At 43.9% G+C, this 19,942-nt stretch overlaps 1 protein-coding gene across 1 annotated transcript; it reads right to left on the bottom strand.

The window, feature by feature from the left end:
• Window positions 1–14,123: 14,123 nt before the first annotated feature.
• MYC (MYC proto-oncogene, bHLH transcription factor) lies at window positions 14,124–18,251 on the bottom strand. Its single transcript, XM_082258338.1, has 3 exons — window positions 18,131–18,251; window positions 15,987–16,693; window positions 14,124–14,791 (listed from the first exon to the last, which is right to left on the bottom strand). The coding sequence occupies exons 2-3, from the start codon at window positions 16,666–16,668 to the stop codon at window positions 14,211–14,213; spliced, it is 1,263 nt and encodes a 420-aa protein (XP_082114464.1). The 5' UTR covers window positions 16,669–16,693; window positions 18,131–18,251; the 3' UTR covers window positions 14,124–14,210.
• Between the last annotated feature and the right edge of the window lie 1,691 nt (window positions 18,252–19,942).

Raw genomic sequence — 19,942 nt, 5'->3', positions numbered from 1 at the left:
CCTTCGGATCTATCTAAACCTTGAAAATCTTGCTGTTGTCCTGCTGTGTGACTGCTAAATAAGCTTTTGAACTCAACTAGACAGTGCAGTGATATGTATATAAAAATAACGCTATAGCCCTGGAGAAAACACATAGACATACATTATCCATACATGACATGTACTTCTATGCAAGCTGCAATACCATATCAAGGGGTATTAAACCCATAACCAGAAATGTCACATATTACAGCTGACCAATCATTAGATGTGGTGGCTGCATTTGTTTTCTTTTCTTTGGCACCCACCAATTCCCCCTGCTCCCCACCATCTTAAAACTTCACCAGCCGCCACTGGCAGGAACCTTTTTTAAAGTGCCTGCGACTTGAGTCGCAACAATTTGAAAGGTTTCATTGCTGAAAATAGGGTGCGACTTGTCAAATCGCATCGGTGTGAATGAGGGCTAAGGCCGGGTTCACACCTGTCCAGTGCAAATCGTATGTCCATTTTACAAGAAGCATTTTTCAGGGGTCTTCAAAGGGCCCTCCAATTGTTCAGGAACTAAAATTCCCATCATGCCTAGTCATGTCTGTGAATGTCGGAGTTTTACAATGACTCATGGGATGTGTAGTTGGAGGGGGGCCGTAGCTGGAGGGCCGTAGTTTGGGGGATCCCTGGTTTAAAGGTTCAGGTTCATATTTGATGCAGTTCTGATGTGAATTTGCAGGCTCAGGACTGGATTTGTGTCACTTCTGCGATTTCAGTGTTGGCCAATAAGGGGGTAAATCCTTCCGGTCCAGAAGTGGTTATTTTAACATTGAAACTCGCAGCAGATTGCCTGAACGCTGTGCGACTTCAATGCGGTTTGAGAAATGCACGGGGTTCGCTGTGTTTCCTGCATCGCATATAAGTGAACCTAAGCTTGAATCTTTTGTTCTCTTTTTATTTTATTTCACTGCAGTGGTTAATGTATCAAATCTATTTTTTATACTGCCAATGAAATATTTCAACTTACAAACTGTCTACTGTGCAATCCCAGCCGAGGAATCACCTTTTGCACCTTCATGACACCTTCCTCAGACTGGTGACAGACTTTTTTTTTTTTTCACAATATTTGAATGTCATTGACGGTGTGACTGTAGAAGCGCTCTGTGTTTGCTCATTACAGCTAACCTCAACTGTCTTCAGGTCACCAGATTTGAGTTCTTGCCAAAACCGTTTTAAAATTCAAAGTTAGCTCAGATGGCAGCCAATGAGAATCTGCCACTGAAACGATGGAGAAAATCTCAGCTATGCTGTCCTGTGAGGAGAATGGAGAGGGGGGATGGGGTGGATGGGGTGGAAGGGGTGGAGGGGAAGGAAGGGGTGGATGAGGTATAGGGGGTGGATGAGGTATAGGGGGTGAATGAGGTGGAGGGGGTGGAAGAGGTGGAAGGGGTGGAGAAGGTGGATGGGGTGGGGGAGGTGGATGGGAGGGATGGGACGAGGGGGTGGATGGGATGGAGGAGGTGGATGGGATGGAGGGGGTGGAAGGGGGTGGATGGGGTGGAGGGGGTGGATGGTGGTGGAAGGGGTGGTAAGTTATGCTGGTCATACACGTATAGATTTTTGGACGAGAATGTTCGTAGAACATTCGTACGACAATTCTTTCAACATTCGACGAATGGACAAATGTAAGGGGTGGAAGGAATGGAGGGGGTGAAGGAGGTGAAGGGGATAGAGGGGGTGGAAGGGGTGGAGGAGGTGGATGGGATGGGGGGGGTGGATGGGGTGGAGGGGAAGGAAGGGGTGGATGAGGTATAGGGGGTGAATGAGGTGGAGGGGGTGGATGAGGTGGAGGGGGTGGAGGAGGTGGATGGCATGGAGGGGGTGGATGGGATGGAAGGGGTGGATGGGATGGAGGGGTTGGAAGGGGGTGGATGGGGTGGATGAGATGGAGGGGGTGGAAGGGGTGGAGGGGGTGGATGAGGTGTAGGGGGTGGAAGGGGGGGATGAGGTGTAGGGGTGGATGAGGTGTAGGGGGTGGATGAGGTGCAGGGGGTGGAAGGGATGGTGGAAGGGATGGAGGGGGTGGAAGGGGTGGATGAGGTGGAAGGGGTGGAAGGAATGGAGGGGGTGAAGGAGGTGAAGGGGATAGAGGGGGTGGAAGGGGTGGAGGAGGTGGATGGGGTGGAGGGGGTGGATGGGATGAAGGGGTGGAGTGGGTGGATGGGATGGAGGGGGTGGAAGGGGGTGGATGGGGTGGAAGGGGGTGGAGGAGGTGGATGGGATGGAGGGGGTGGAAGGGATGGAGGAGGTGGATGGGATGGAGGGAGTGGAAGGGGTGGAGGGAGTGAATGGGATGAAGGGGTGGAGGGGGTGGATGGGATGAAGGGGTGGAAGGGGGTGGATGGGGTGGAAGGGGGTGGAGGAGGTGGATGGGATGGAGGGGGTGGAAGGGATGGAGGAGGTGGATGGGATGGAGGGAGTGGAAGGGATGGAGGAGGTGGATGGGATGGATCGTGGTGGAAGGGGTGGTAAGTTATGCTGGTCATACACGTATAGATTTTTGGACGAGAATGTTCGTAGAACATTCGTACGACAATTCTTTCAACATTCGATGAATGGACAAATGTCATTCGAAAATTGTCCTTTGCTTTTAGGCCTCATGCACATGGGACGTTTCTACAGCGATTGTTTTTCCAGCGTCAGACATTTTTTTTGGCAGCCAGTAAACTCCCCAGCATGTTATCCTATGTGTCCATGCACACACAGGCTCTTATCAGCAGTTTTTGGCAGGGGAGTTTTCTGGCTGTAAAAAAAAAAAACAAAAAAAAGAAAACCGAAAACCAGTGGGTTTTGAGTAGCGTTTTTCAGCTGTTAAAACGCTCTAATGTCAATAAACTCCAATAAACTACAAAAAATGCTGCTAACTGGCGTTTTCTGACTTTTTTTTTATTCCAATGCTTTTTTAAGCCTGGGTTGTGTTTGGAGGAGTCGTTGATGGAACATACTGTAGCCTGGGGTCACACTGGTGCATGCTGAACACCGCATGTAATTTGCACCAAAAACGCACCACATTCCTGTGCACATCACATTTACCATTATCATCTAAAATTGAAAGTAAAAGAAAACCCCAAATTTTAGGGTTGTCCCCAAAAAATAGCTGGAAAATGAAAAATGGCAACCACCCCCTATTTAAGCTTTATGAATAAGGTGCACATGGAAGAGCTTTGCACAGCACAAGCAAGCAAAAGTTTCCCAGCGCACTTGAAAAAACAAACAAACAAAAAAAAAAAAACGACATTATAATGTCTAACAAATTGCATTAAGGCCCGGTTTCCACTAGTGCGACTTGCGGTGCGACTTGACACTTGTCAAGTCGCACAGCAAGTCAAAACCCATTGTTTTCAATGGGGTCCGTTTCCACTGCCGCGGCTTCAGTTGCCGCGACTTCAAAAGTAAATCGTGTACTACTTTTGAGCGCGACTTCCCTCTATATATGAGGGACAAGTCTCACTGAAGCCGCGGTTTACTTTCGCTACGAAGTCGTGCTAGAAGTAGCACAACTTCGTAGCCGCCCTAGTGGAAACCGAGCCTTACCCAGTTCTGGACCGGAAGGATTTCCCCCCTTAATGACCAGGCCATGTTTTGCGATTCGGCACAGCGTTAATTTAACGGACAATTGCGCGGTCATGTGACTCTGTATTGAAATAAAATTTATGCCCTTTTTTCCCCACAAATAGAGCTTTCTTTTGGTGATATTTGATCACCTGTGCGATTTTTATTCTTTGTGCTATAAACCAAAAAAGAGCGACAATTCTGAAAAAAAAAAAAAATATTTTTCACATTCTGCTATATAACATTCTCAAAAAAAAAAGTAAAAATCTAAATTTTTTAACATTTTAGGCCAATTTGTTTCTGCTACATATTTTTGGTAAAAAAAAAAATCGCAATAAGCATATTTTGATTGGTTTGCGCAAAAGTTATCGCATCTACAAACTATGGGAAAGATTTGTCATTTTTATTGTTTTTTATTTTTTTTTACTAGTAATGGCGGCAGACTGCGACATTGCGGCGGACAGATCAGACCCCTAACTGACATTTTTGACACTTTTGGGGGTACCAGTGACATTAATACAATAATCAGTGCTAAAAATATGTCACTGTTACAGTAATAATGATACTGGCAGGAAAGGAGTTAATACAGTGGTGATCAAAGGGTTAAGTGTGAGCCTAGGGGAGTGTTATCTAACTGTATGGGGGAGGAGCTTGTGAAATGATCATAGAGACCTGTGATCCTATATAGAAGGATCACAGGCACTCCGTGATCATTTCAGAGAGAACAACGGTGTGCTGTATTTACAACAGCTGACCATCCTCTCTCAGCGGGCAGCGATCGCGGGTGCCCGGCGGCAATCGCGGCTGCCGATCCCATGGATCAGCATCCCCGCTGCCTAGTGGGGGCGGGCGGGAGCGCGCGCGCTCGCCCCCTAGCACCACTTCTGCGACCGACGTAGCCCTATGTCGTTTCGAGCAGCCGAGCCAGCCTCCCGCAGTGAAACTGCAGCGGATGGTCGGCAAGTGGTTAAAATACATATCCTGCGTTTCTGCAAAAAGCATGAAAAAACGCATTGGTGTGAATGGAGCCTTAGGGAGTTGAGTTTAGGAGCTTTGGCAAAAAAAAAAAAAAAACACGCCAAAAGCTCCTAAACCCAAGTTTAGACGCTGTAGTGTACATAAAGCCCTTAGAAAGTCAAACAAATGTTCTTAAAACAAAGAAGTTTAAAGAAAACTCTACTAGTATATGGCCAATTTTACAAAGTTGGGAGATACGGTCTACACCAGCTTTTTTAAACCAGGGTGCCTTCAGATTTCTTCAGGGGGTGCCTTGGCAAAATGCCTAAATATTACCCAAAATTGTATATACAAGCAGCGAGTTGATGAAGCCTGCCTTTCAGTTACTCAATTCCACGGGTTTTCATTGTGCACCATTGCAACCTTCCAGCTGCCAGCGTCCTAACAACCATTGGAGCCATCAGTTGATATGGAGGACTTTGGGCGCATGCACAGCATCCTAGTTTGTCTCTCCCCTGCCCCTCCCTGTCAGTACGGGGGTCACATTAGCTGAGTGAGGAAGAGAAACATTGGAATTCCATTCAGTACCAATGTGAAAAGGTGTATTTGCTTTGGAAGAAGAAGTCTCCTTAAGTGCCGGTTCACGCTAGGTCGCTCCGACTTCGGGGGGCGACCTGTGAAGTCCCGTGCACCGCGACTTCGGCGCAACTTGCATGGACTTCATATAATGAATGTCTATGCAAGTCGCCCCGAAGTAGTACAGGACCCTTTTTCTAAGTCGGAGCGACTTGTGTCGGAGAACGGGTCCTGTAGCACTGCATGGACCACCTGACAAGTCGCGGTAGTGTGAATGGACACTTAACGTTGGGTGCCCTATGTGTGCTGATGTTGCTGTGTTACATAAAACTCTTTAGCTTCGTTTTTCACAATATAGAATGGGGTGCCTTGAGACTGTGCATAATTTTAAAGGGTGCCTTGAACGAAAAAAGATTGAAAAACACTGGTCTACACATCGGCCATTCTCAACCATGGTTCTGTGGAGTCCTAGGGTTCCTCCAGAGGTTTCTAGAGATTCTTGGGCTGTGGATGATTAACCTCCTATATAATGGTGCCTGCATAGTTCTGGGGCCAACCTCACTTGGCAGAGTCAGTAATATGACACCAATGACCCTTTTTGCTCTTTGTATGGGTGGCATTCTTCCTATTGACCACCAATGTAAGGGACATTTTCCCACTGATCCCTGATAAATTAGTCTTAGCAGGGGTTCCTCAAGACCTAAAAATGATTTCAAGGGTTTTCTCTGGGGTGACAACGTTGAGAAAGGCTGGTCTACATGGTCCTACCGTTCCCAGCCTAGAGATAAAAGGTTCAGTTGGAGGACGAGCTCCACAAAGTCTCGTTATCACACCTCCTGGTCTCACAGTTAATTAGCACTTTCTTGCCAGCAGCTTTGACAGTAGTGTTCCATCAATATAACAGCTTATGAAACCAGTGCCTAAGGGCAGAGCTACTTGGGGATTCCAGACAAAAAAATACCAATGACAGATTGCTAAATGTAAAACAATTGAACCTTGTAGGCTAAGATGCAAGGCAGTCTGAAGCAATATAAACATCAGAGATGTGCAATTCCGCAGTCACGGCCATCCAAGTCTACATTTGGTTTCTAACACGCAGCGTGGCTGTGAGAATAAAAATTTGCTGCATACCTCACCCTAAAGGGTCAATTTTAACCACTTAAGCCCCGGAAGATTTTATCCCCTTCCTGACCAGGGGGTATTTTGCGATTCGGCACTGCGTGACTTTAACGGACAATTGCGCGGACGTACAACGCTGTACCCAAACAAATTTGACGTCCTTTTTTTCCCACAAACAGAGCTTTCTTTTGGTGGTATTTGATCACCTGTGCAATTTTTGGATCATGCGCTATAAACAAAAAAAGAGTGACAATTTTGCAAAAATAACAATATTTTTCACATTTTTTTATATGAAATTCCCCCCCAAAAAAATGTAAAAATCAAAATTTTTTAACATTTTCAGCCAATTTGTTTTATGCTACATATGTTTGGTAAAAAAAATCGCAAAAAGCATATTTTGATTGGTTTGCGCAAAAGTTATCGCATATACTGACAAAGGGAAAGATTTTAGTCATTTTTGTTGTTTTTTTTTTAAACGCGTAATGGAGGCGATCTGCGATTTTTTTTTTTTTTTTGCCGTACTGCAACATTGCGGCGGACAGATCGGACCCTTGATTGACATTTTTGACACTTTTGGGGTTACCAGTGACATTTCTACAGTAATCAGTGCTATACATATGCACTGTTACTGTAAAATGACACTGGCAGTGAAGGGGTTAATTTTTTTTGAGAGGGAGGGGCTATGTGTGTCCCTAGGGGTGTGATTCTAACTGTGATTGGCTGTGGCTTCAGATGTATGAACAGTGATCAACGGTTCTACATAGTAGAACCATATGATCATCATTCATACACCGGGGAGAATGACAGGCAGCTTGTTTACACTAGCCTGCCTTTCTCCCTCTGCTCCGACGATCGCGAGTGACCGGCGGACGATCGGGTCCGCCGGTCACATGCGCGGGGGGGGTCCGTGACCACGCGGGAGCGCGCGCTCGCTCCCTAGACCCTCACAGGCTAGCGACGTAGACCTACGTCACTCTGCCTGTGAGGGGCTGACCGCCGCAGTAAATAGTCGTGCGGCGGTCGGCAAGTGGTTAAAGAGAATGTCAACTCAAAACTAATATTTTCGTTTTTGGAAAAAGCTGAGTTAAACCATTTGTGAATTTCACGGAGCTTTCAAAGACTCTATTTAAAAAATATCTATTTTTCAGTTTCTGAATGAACATTATCAGGGGATGCCACGTTCCCTTTTGGATTTTTTATATACAGTAATACCTTGGATTGAGAGCATTTTGCAAGACAAGCAAAATTTTTAAGTACATTTTGATTTGATAAACAAGCGATGTCTTGATATACAAGTAACGTCACGTCACAACTGAGTATAAGAGTAGGTTCACATTAGCGCGACACGACTCCTTACTACTTCGGGAGGTGACTTGTCAGTCCCGTGCACCACGACTTCGGAGCGACTTGCAGGGACTTCATATAATGGAAGTCTATGCAAGTCGCTCCGAGGTCGCCCCGAAGTAGTACAGGACCCTTTTTCTAAGTCGGAGCGAATTGTGTCGCTCCTATTAGAACGGGTCCTGTAGCGGTCAATGGACCGCGACTTGTCAGGCTGACAAGTCGCCTGACAAGTCGCGCTAATGTGAACCGAGTCTAAGACTCCATTCACACTGGTACGACTTGTCAAGCGACTTGGTCAGCCTGACACGTCGTGCACCCTCGCTCCCACTGTGTAGTACAGGAGCCATTCTAATAGGAGCGACACAAGTCAAAAAAGGTCCTGTACTACTTCGGGGTGACCTGGAGGCGACTTGCATTGACTTCCATTATGTGAAGTCCGTGCAAGTCACGCCGAAGTCGCGCTGCACACGACTTCACAGGTCGCCCCCTAAGTCGGAGCGACCTAATGTGAACGGGGACTAAAAGAGAAGAGAGGCACCTCTGAAGTGTAGCAATATGGTTACATTTATTGAAGGTACAATATTTAGCAACTCACATGGTTGATGATTAAAACAGGCACATCTAAGTATGCAGGCATCCGGGGTAAAGCTGTCCACATAGAGCAGGGGTCTTCAAACTATGGCCCTCCAGTTGTTCAGGAACCACAATTCCCATCATGCCTAGTCATGTCTGTGAATTTCAGAGTGTCACAATGCCTCATGGGATGTGTAGTTCCGCAACAGCTGGAGGGCCATAGTTTGAGGATCGCTGACATAGACCATCCTCCGCACCACCATCAACCTTATCCCTTCAACGCTGCGCTCTAGGAGCACTTCAAGCCTCGCTTTCAGATCGCTCTACTGCAGGGTAGTCTTTCTGGTCATGATTGCAGACTGACAGCGGTGAGAGCCTGAGGATGGTCTATGTCAGTGATGGGGAACCTTGGCACCCCAGATGTTTTGGAACTACATTTCCAATGATGCTTATGCACTCTGCAGTGTAGATGAGCATCACGGGAAATGTAGTTCCAAAACATCTGGGGTACCAAGGTTCGCCATCACTGGTCTATGTGGATAGCTTTAGCCCGGATGCCTACATACTTAGGTGTGCCTCTTTTAATCATCAGTCATGTAAGTTGCTAAATGTTGAACCTTCATTAAATGTAACCATATTGCTACACTTAAAGGCTCCTCTCTTCTCTTTTATATTCTGTAGCTCCTGCTGGATTTTGCTTCTAATCCCCTTGTGGAGGCGCCATTTGTGGATGGACATTTTATGGTTACACACCCTATCACATTGCTATAATCTTTTATTATGGACTATAAACTGAAGGATTTATGACTAAATGGTTGTGGAACGAATCATCTGAGTTTCCATTATTTCTTATGGGGAGATTCGCTTTGATATACGAGTGCTTTGGATTACAAGCATGTTTCCGGAACGAATTATGCTCGCAATCCAAGGTTTTACTGTATTTTATATTAGAGAAAATGTAACACGGGGAATTGGGACACACAAAGGTGGAAAAACTCCCAGGCGGACTCAGAGTCTGGAATTATGGTAGGTAGATCTACCAGTTGATAATGCTATGCAGCCTTCTATAGTAATGGGCTGCATAGCTTAGATCAGCCTCTAATACATTTTTAACACAGACGAACCCTTAAAATAACTTTCCGGTCTCAGGGAACCACTGCTAAAAATAACTGGATCTACAACTCCCGATACAGGAGTGTGATGATAAGGGGGGGGGGGGGGGGTAATAACATTCCTTACACATGTGGTCATTGGGAAGAATTCCGTCCTTACAGATAGCTAAAAAGATCAATGGTGTCAGTGGGAACTTATCTGAGGGGCAGAAATTGCTCAAGGAACCCCCTAGCAACCTCTGGAGAAGCCTTGGCTATCTTAATGTATTTTGCAAGTGTTAGTGCCGGGTTCACACCAGTACGACTTGTCAGCCTGACAAGTCGCGGACCATTGTGTAGTACAGGAACGGTTCTAATAGGAGCGACACAAGTCGCTCCGACTTAGAAAAAGGGTCCTGTACTACTTTGGGGCGACCTGCATAGACATTCATTTTATGAAGTCCGTGCAAGTCGTGGTGCACGCGACTTCACAGGTCGCTCCCGAAGTCGTGCCGCTGCAGTGTGAACCGGCACATAATGCTTGTGCTCCTAGTTAACCCAGGGCCCTTCAAATAGTTTTATTGTTTAGAGATAGAAGACTAAAGTTGGAAGCCCCACCCAATGGAATGGAGCCAAGTATATCACACTTTGCATTTTCTCAATGAAGGTAAAGCTTTCACTGATTGGATGAGGTAGGGAGGCAGGTCAGGTATACCCCAACTTCCAATTAGATAACACTTTATATTGAGAAGATGCAAAGGGGGTGGTGGAGGGTTTACTAAAACAAGCACACAGAACAGAATGTTCTCTCAATGGCACAGGACTCAGAAGAAAGTAGGGATCACTCCAGTATTATGCCTCGTACACACGCAACGATTGTTGGCCGACCGATCGGCCATCTTTTGTCCAGTGTTGTTGTGTTGGTTGGAATGTGCTCTAGACTGCACACTAATTTTTTTCAGCCAACAACCACGGCCAACAAAAATTTAATAGCATGCAGACCAGATTTTTTTCGGCCGAAAAGTCGGAGTCGATTGTCGGAAGCATCATACTAACAAGCCGAAAATTCACAGCCAATTATCGACGCGTGTGTACGAGGCTTAAGGCTGATGGAAGCACCAGATTCAATTCATGATGAGTGTGGCTTCTAGAATAGTAAAAATTAACCTATTGTTTCACTGCCTTGGTGTAGCATGCAGTCCCACGGGGTGGGGCAGATGGTGATTAGGGGGGAGGGAATGGAGTGAAATACTCACATCAAAGCCTTCTTCATGGTGGTTTTGCTCTAGGACGTGTCCCTTTAAACGGCTGCTTCTTCAGTCCACTGTTAAAGAGGTGTAAAAGGAATCCAGCCCCAGATACTATACGGGGCTTTTGTAGCCATGTCCTGTCTAAATTGGCCATAGTATGTGTATGAATGTAAGTTAGGGACCTCAGAGTGTAAGCTCCTTGAGGGCAGGGACTGGAGTGAATGTAATATATATATATATATATATAGCGCTGCATAAATGGACGACACTATACAAATAAATTAAATGTGTGTAAATTGACAGTGCTATATAAATACCTATATTAAATAAATGTTGAGTTCAAACAGCTGTTTTTTTTTTTTTTTTAAAGCGGTAGTATCCCGCTTTTCGACTTTTACCTACAGGTAAGCCTATAATAAGGCTTACCTGTAGGTACAAATAATATCTGCTAAACCGGCATGGTTTAGGAGATATTTACAGTGCATGCATGCGCTCTGAAGGTCCGGGGAGACCTTCAATTTATTTGCCAGGAGTTTTCCGGAAAATGACTCCCGCGCGCATGCGCGGGAGTGACATCATCGCATGTTACACACCCCCCCCAAATATAGGTATAGGAGGAACAAGGTGAGACAGGTGGAGAGTGCCATTATTTAAAGTGAACCTGTACTTTACCCTTATTAAATGTAGCATTTGCATTAAAATCTTGTACCTATAGACAGAATGTATTAAGAGATGTGTGTACAGCAAACATATGCATAGCACCTTTCTGCTCCAGTCTAAGGATGTTAAACATAGACCTTAATGGGAACGATGATTTCCTTTACAAAACAAGCTTCTAGCAGGCTTTAGTATTAATTGAAGTTGAAAATCTGCGAGAAGCTCGTTTAAAGTGTCCGTCAGCAATTCTGTTAAGATCTGTGTTTAATATTCCAGGATTAAGCTGGAAGGTTCTTTAACAAAGCTGATTGACGTTTGCTAAAAACCCTGCGCACACGTGGCTGTACACATAGTGAGGCCAACTGTGTTCAATGGTTTAGAGCAGTGGTCCTCAACCCTGGCCTACAGGGCCCACTAACAGGCCAGATTTTAGGTATTACCTTGGGGAGATGCAGACTAGAGCAGTGGTTCTCAATTCCGGTCCTCGGGACCCACCAACAGGCCAGGTTTGCAAGATAACTAAATTACATCACAGGTGATCTCATTTGCTGCTCAGTGATTGCAGTATTCTAGTCTGCATCCCCCAAGGTAATACTTAAAATCTGGCCTGTTAGTGGGTCCCGAGGACCGGAATTGAGAACCACTGGACTAGAGTACTGCAATCACTGAGCAGCAAATGATATCACCTAGGATGCATTTCAGTTATCTTGAAAATCTGGCTCGTTAGTGGGCCCTGTAGGCCAGGGTTGAGGACCACTGGTTTAGAGCAGTGGTCTCCAAAACAGCAGTTCTTTGCTTGCTTTTATCCTGCCCTTGGGCAATTATTACCTCCCACTGTCAGCAATAGTGGGCATAGTTCCTGTCATTGACACCAACGACAGGGCACCCTTCCTCCCCCCACTGACACCAATGACGGGGCACCCTTCCTCCCCCCACTGACACCAATGATGGGGCACCCTTCCTCCCCCCCACTGACACCAACGACGGGGCACCCTTCCCCCCCCCCCACTGACACCAACGACAGGGCACCCTTCTTCTACCCCCACTGACAGACGGGGCACCATTCCTCCCCCACTGACGGGGCACCCAGCCTCCCACCTAAACCATAGGGGAGACATTGGTTTACTTCCAGTGACACCTGGACATCTACTCCTGTCCATAGTGCACACCCCCCTCAAAAGTCTGAAGGACAGTAAATTGTCCTTCAGAAAAAGACCCCTGGCTTAAAAAAGGGACTTTTGAAAAGGTATGTACTAACTAGTCTTATACCTCCCTACTTTCCAGGTGTAGATGAACACTAACTGTACACTACCAATAACCATACTGGGGGTCTCATGTAGAGACAGGGAAACCCGTTTAAGCCTCGGCCTGAAGAGGAATTTGGAATCTTAATGCTGGTTTAAATCCTATTTACAATATAAACTTGGTATTATTCCAGTATGGCCAAAGCACAGGTCTACTCTAGGCCAATACAGCATAGCTAAAGAGCATCAAACTCAAGTTTTAAATATTGCAGTTCAATAATTCGATGTCCTGGCTGCATTCCTTTTCTTGTAAGGCTTTTATTCTTTTACTCCTGGTGGTCTGGCCAGCAACCGGTCCTGTCTTAGGGTGGCTACGGTTACTCTTCCACTATCAATGAAGGAGTAACCATCCTTGGACTTTCAACTTTTAGTAGAGCAGTGGTCCTCAACTCCGGTCCTCAGGGCCCACTAATAGGCCAGATTCAAGTATTACCTTGGGGAGATGCAGACTAGAGTACTGCAATCACTGAGCAGCAAATGATATCACGTGGGATGTATTGCAGTTATCTTGCAAATCTGGCCAGTTAGTGGCCCTGTAGGCCAGGGTTGAGGACCACTGTAGTAGAGGACCAGCATATTTAAATGGTTTGTTAAAGGGGAGGAGAGAACAAAATGTTGGCATGATCAACAGGTAATAAAACAGTTATAGGATGACTAAATTAAAAAGGCAGCTCTGTAATGCATGATGTGTCATATTTGATGTTACCATAGTACCACTGTAATCAATACTACGATTTATAGATTTTGAATACTTAACACAGAAAATACAAGTTTTTTTTTTTTTAAATTGATTTATTTTCTGAAGCTTCTTCCAAACAGCTTGCCACATTAAAAGGCTACTATATCAGTCTGGGCTCAGCCCAATATAGTTAAATTTAACCAAACAAGCTTTTTTTTTTTTTTCCTTCTTTTTTAGGAACATTGATGAATTGTCAAACTGCCAGCATGTTATAATATCATTAAGAGAATCATTATAGAACAAACCCCAATTTTCTTGTTAACTTCCTTTCAACCGCTAAAGACCACCCAAGGCTTGCAGAGAACTGGCTTCGACAGGAAGGGAAGTTGACTTCTTTACAAGTAAATCCAAATTTTAAAGCTAATTACATGTTGGACAGCACCTTCATCAGCTCTTCAGAATATTCTTAATACCAGATCAAATATATAATTATTATTAACCAAGGACAACTTCCATAATATAATATTTAAATATTATAACAAAACCAAAAAAAAAAACATTTAAAGGCAGTATTGGCAGCAACAAGCAGAGGTGTTAAAACTTTTGCTCTTTTTTTTTGCCAGTTGTTAGAAGTGTACATTAATACATGTTATTTCTATAAAGATTTTGTTAAAGATACCATAAAAACGACAGCATGTATATAATAATTTTTAAGCTATTCAGAGCCAAACTTCAGGAAATCTCTTTATAAGAAAAATAAAGGTTTTAAATACAAAGATATGTAAAAACAAACAAGAAATTTCGCCCTCAACAAGCAAATAAAACAAAAAAAAAAAAAAAACCCATAAAAGTTCAAATATCCCGTATACCCATTTGACTATTGAGGCAGTATTAAGGTGCTGGCAAAAATCGAGAGACCATGCCAAGGTTGTGTAGGTTTATCCAATCCTTTACATGCACTTGTCCGAAAAATCTACAAGTTTTTATTTTGTTATTTGTAGGATTCAAGAAGACAACCTTGAAATAGGACTGTCAAAGTTCGGTTTTGAAGTCTTTGAAAAAAAAAAGTCACTAGAAGAACTCACAAGCTCTTGAGCTGTTTGAGTTTCTGTTTTAATTGTTCTCTTTTTTGTTTTAACAGTTCTGTTTCCTGGACAAGCCTTTCCTCCTCTTCTTGCATGGAAATTACATATTCTGTTGCCTTTTTGAGGATAACTACTTTAGGTGCCTTTTCATTATTGGCTACCTCAGGGATCTGGTCTCTAAGAGCAAAAAAGCTCAACTTTAGTTCGTTGCGCCTTTGGCGCTCCAAAACATTATGTGTCCGTCTTTTGTCGTTCTCCTCGTTGTCAGACGACGACCGAGGGCTCGAACACTTACGGTTGTTGCTGATCTGTTTGAGGACTCTGGCGTTGCTTTCGAGCTTTGCCCGCTTTGAAGAAGGGTAGTCCACTTTGGTTGAAGGAGGTGCGGCGTAATTGTGTTGGTGGATGGGCACGTGACACCTCTTTAAAACTAGCGGACTGTGGTGATGTCTGGACTGGTGGGAAGAGGAGTTTTTCTTTGATGCCGTGTAACGCTTTTCTACGGTGACTACATCGATCTCCTCCTCCTCTTCTTCGTCTTCTTCTTCCTCCTCATCATCATCATCCTGTTCCTCTTCTGTTGGAATAATACAGGATTAGTATAACTGTACAGCTAGATAAAAATTAGTCTACAAAGCCTAAAGAATCTCAAGTACAGATTAATATAAGAACAAGGAGAACACTAGAGACTACACAGCATTCTTAGAAAGCATGCTGTATCCGAGCTTACTCTTACTCTCAGCCCAAACCACGCCCCACCCACTTACTGCAGTGCTGCAGAATGTTACCGATAAGGACAACTTGTAACAGCTGTGACAGATCATGCCGAGAGCGGTCTGATGGGTCTACATGCACAAGAGAGAAAACCACTCCCTTCATTTAGCCGGCACATGATAGAACCATCTGGGCAAGTACATTTTGGACATAGGAAAAAGTCAAAGCCTTCAAAAAGACCATCTAAAGCCTTCTACATTGAGGAAAAGTCAAAGACCAATAAAAGCCTTCTACAGGGAGGAAAAGTCAAAGACCATTAAAAGCCTTCTATGTGGAGGAAAAGTCAGACCAATAAAAGCCTTCTACATGGAGGAAAAGACCATTAAAAGCCTTCTACATGGAGGAAAAGACCATTAAAAGCCTTCTACATGGAGGAAAAGACCATTAAAAGCCTTCTACATGGAGGAAAAGACCATTAAAAGCCTTCTACATGGAGGAAAAGACCATTAAAAGCCTTCTACATGGAGGAAAAGACCATTAAAAGCCTTCTACATGGAGGAAAAGACCATTAAAAGCCTTCTACATGGAGGAAAAGACCATTAAAAGCCTTCAACATGGAGGAAAAGACCATTAAAAGCCTTCTACATGGAGGAAAAGACCATTAAAAGCCTTCTACATGGAGGAAAAGACCATTAAAAGCCTTCTACATGGAGGAAAAGACCAATAAAAGCCTTCTACAGTGAGGAAAAGTCAAAGACCAATAAAAGCCTTCTACATTGAGGAAAAGTCAAAGACCAATAAAAGCCTTCTACATTGAGGAAGAATCAAAGCCTTCAAAAATGATGGAAAGCCTTCTACATGAAGGAAAAGTCAAAGCCTTCAAAGACCATTGAAAGACTTCTACGTGGAGGAAGTGTCAAAGCCTTTAAAGATCACGTAAAGCCTAACATTTCTCAAAGCCTTCAAAGATCACATAAAGCCATCTAACCTTCCCCCATGAACATAAAAATATTCTACAATGATAAAAACCCAATAAAACGAAGTTGACTGGTACTTACCAGACTCAGAACTGCTGCTGTTGCTGCTAATAGGTGGAGTTTCAATTGATAAATCTTGATCCATGCACTGAGAACTGCTCCTGGAAATGCTGTCATTCACTGGGTATGGAAAAACAACAGATGGGTCTATGCAATCAGAGCTTGGGTCGTGAAGGTATCCACTGTTGGTCCTGTTGGACCCAATGGGACTGAGGTTGCCCTGGCAGGAGTCAAGCTTCTGCGGGCTCGGCTGCTGTTGGTTTTGGGGCTGGGAAGCAGAGTTCTCCTTCCTAGAAGCTTGGTAGGATGCCAGCTTTTCCGACACCACTTTCTCCAGCTTGGCCGCTGCCGAGAAGCCGCTCCACATACAGTCCTGAATAATGATGGACTTGACGAAAGCCTCGTCGTCCGGGTCGCAGATGAAGCTCTGGTTCACCATGTCCCCTCCCAGGAACTCCGTGACCAACTCCAGCTGGTCGGTGGAAGGGAAGAGGCTGGAGATGCTAGACCTACGGCTAGGGGAACGCGGTGGGGTAGGCAGGAGCTCAAACTTCTTCCAGATGTCCTCGCTGGGTGCCGGAGGCTGCGGCCGGTTGTACTGCTGCTGGTAGAAGTTTTCATCTTCGTCGAAGTAGAAGAAAGGCTGTATGGAGTCATAATCCAAGTCGTAATTCCTGCTCTGGAAAGTGGAGTTGAGAGGCATGGTGCTTGCTTTATTTCGGAGGGACCTATAAAAAGAACATGCCGTTAGAGAACAAATCTCTTCCCGAGACAGAACTTTACATCAGGGTAACTCTTTGCATGCAGCACAGAAGTATTCGGGAGGAAGCTAGCAAAGCAGCCAGGGTGAAACTTAAGAGGAACAAAGAAGTGAGTGTCAAACATAAAGCTTCAGAAAAAAGCCGGCTGCGAGGGGAGGAGGCATGATCACATGGAGGCATTCAGCCCCGCAATACTACACCGACTCTGGAGAGCCACATCCACACTATAGCTGGAGGCTGGGATGACAGTCCAAGTACAGTCTACCCTAAGGCTGACAGAGAACCCTTATCCAGCCATTTAAATGGTGGACTACGACAGCCCAAAAAGACAGATACCCCCATAAGTAGTGACAGCTGGAGACAGACAGAAGTAGTATCCCATACTCTACAACCACTATCCTCAGATCACTATACCAACCTATAGGAGGTCCCATACTCTACAACCACTATCCTCAGATCACTATACCAACCTATAGGAGGGTCCACTAGGGTGGAGGTGGACGCTGATCATTGCTTAGTGCCAGAACCACCCACATCAGACCATGATCAGACTACTGCAAGACCCCCCTTTTCTAACAGCTGTATTTAAATGAGGAGAGAAGAATGGAAACACCCCATACTCTATAGCACAGAAGACAGACGGACAGACCACCAGCATGACCCCCTCCCCATATGACCAGCACTACTATTACACGTCAACCTCCATTCACTGACAGCTACAAGGGAACAGAGCAGACCACATCCTCCAACACACCCAAAATTATCATAGACTATACATTATAGCCAGCCACTGATCAGTACTGTAATTGTATATCAGTGACATGATCAGCAATAGTAAAAAGATTGACATGATCAGCAATAGTAAGAAAATTGACATGATCAGCAATAGTAAGAAAATTGACATGATCAGCAATAGTAAGAAAATTGACATGATCAGCAATAGTAAGAAGATTGACATGATCAGCAATAGTAAAAATATGTACATGATCAAGAACATAGCAATAAGAGTATAAATTGACCTGATCAGTGCTGGCTGATCAGTCACATCATTAAAAAGGAGTATTGATCATTTATCAGTAAAATAATTAACATGCTCATTAATAAATAGTATAAAATGTACATAATTGTACCAAAACCAGCACAAATCCCACATAATTGATGACTGATCAGTAGCAGAAAATGACATAATCACCTATTGATCAGTATTCTGATAGTATAAAATGCTCCCAATTACAGGAGCGGAGTTCCAGCCCAGCTGGATGACTTTGTAGGAGGATGACAACCCCCTCCCGTGCACCCCCAGGAGGAGACCAGAGATCCTGGGGGGCTCCTCCATCCACAGTACGGTCATATCCCAGAGACAGATCCAATGTAAGGGAGAAGAGAGAGAGGGGGGCGCCTTACCCGGCTTAGATGAAGCCACACAAATCCTTTGCTGTCCGCTGCCTTGTAATACAACCACAAGAGAGCCACCAGAGAGCCCGCTCCCCTCCCCGGATCCCGAGCAACAGCACACACTCCGCTCCGCCGCCTTCTACCAGCACAAAGTCTGGGCTCGCCGCTCTCCCCCGCCTTATATAGAGACTGCCGAGCTCTTCGCGCCAAATATTACGGGCGGGGCGGGCAGTGTGGGCGGAGCGGGGCGGGAAGAGAAGCTAATAGTAAAATATTTAACTCATTCATGGTGGAGATGTCAACAGCCCATCCTCCACTATCAGCCATTCATAGGGGGGCGAGTGACCGAGAGACACTCATACAATGTATCCACATATCTATATACACACATATCTATATACACTGTGTATGGGGACAATGGTCCTCTGTCCATATATACAATGTTATCTGCCCATTGACAGCTGTATATAGATATAGTCACCTGTCCATATATACTGTCTGTATACAGGATCTATCTATAGGTGACCTCATCTGTATACTGGATCTATGTATAGGTGACCATATCTGTATACTGGATCTATGTATAGGTGACACTATCAGTATACAGGATCTATGAATAGGTGACCATATCTGTATACTGGATCTATCTATAGGTGACCCCATCTGTATACTGGATCTATGTATAGGTGACCATATCTGTATACTGGATCTATGTATAGGTGACACTATCAGTATACAGGATCTATGTATAGGTGACACTATCAGTATACAGGATCTATCTATAGATGGCCCTATTGTGTATACAGGATCTATGTATAGGTGACCATATCTGTATACAGGATCTATCTATAGGTGACCCCATCTGTATACTGGATCTATGTATAGGTGACACTATCAGTATACAGGATCTATGAATAGGTGACCATATCTGTATACAGGATCTATCTATAGGTGACCCCATCTGTATACTGGATCTATCTATATGTGACCCTATCTGTATACATGATCTATCTATAGATGGCCCTATTGTGTATACAGGATCTATGTATGGATGACACTCTGTATACAGTATCTATGTATAGGTGAGCCTATCTGTATACAGGATCTATCTATAGGGGAACCTATCTGTATACTGGATCTATGTATAGGTGACCCTATCTGTATACAGGATCTATAGGTGACCCTATCTGTATACTGGATCTATGTATAGGTGACCCTATCTGTATACAGGATCTATCTATAGGGGAACCTATCTGTATATTGGATCCATGTATAGGTGATCCTATCTGTATACAGGATCTGTCTATAGATGACACTATCTGTATACTGGATCTATCTATAGGTGACCATATCTGTATACAGGATCTATCTATAGATGACTATCTATATACAGTATATCATATATATATATATATATATATATATAGGATCTATATACAATACCCATCTATATATAGTATGTATATTAATATGAATATAAAGTAACATAGTATAATATGTATATGCAATATATATATATAATATAGTATATGTAAATAAATGTAATCCATGTATATACAGTATCTATTGCCTACTATCTATATCTATGTATAGTATGTGTATATAAAATATAGAGTATCTACAGTATATATACACATTATCTATATATCTATGTATATACATCGCCTATACATGGGGTAATATACCTATATGTCTATGTATAGTACACTATGTATATAAAGTATGTATAGTATGATATGTATATAGAGTATGCATGTATAGTATAATATGTATATATATATATATATATATATATATATATATATATATATATATATATAT

The sequence above is a fragment of the Pelophylax lessonae genome, assembly GCF_965119305.1.
Source record: "Pelophylax lessonae genome assembly, chromosome: 5".
Lineage (NCBI taxonomy): Eukaryota > Metazoa > Chordata > Amphibia > Anura > Ranidae > Pelophylax > Pelophylax lessonae.
This window is presented reverse-complemented; position numbering and strand designations above follow the sequence as displayed.

Bases quoted from the DNA above. Each gene is read 5' to 3' on its own strand.
- MYC (XM_082258338.1), bottom strand. From the start codon at position 16,668: ATGCCTCTCAACTCCACTTTCCAGAGCAGGAATTACGACTTGGATTAT. The intron at 14,792-15,986 runs GTAAGTACCAGT...TTATTCCAACAG, and splicing joins CAGCAGCAGTTCTGAGTCTG to AAGAGGAACAGGATGATGAT.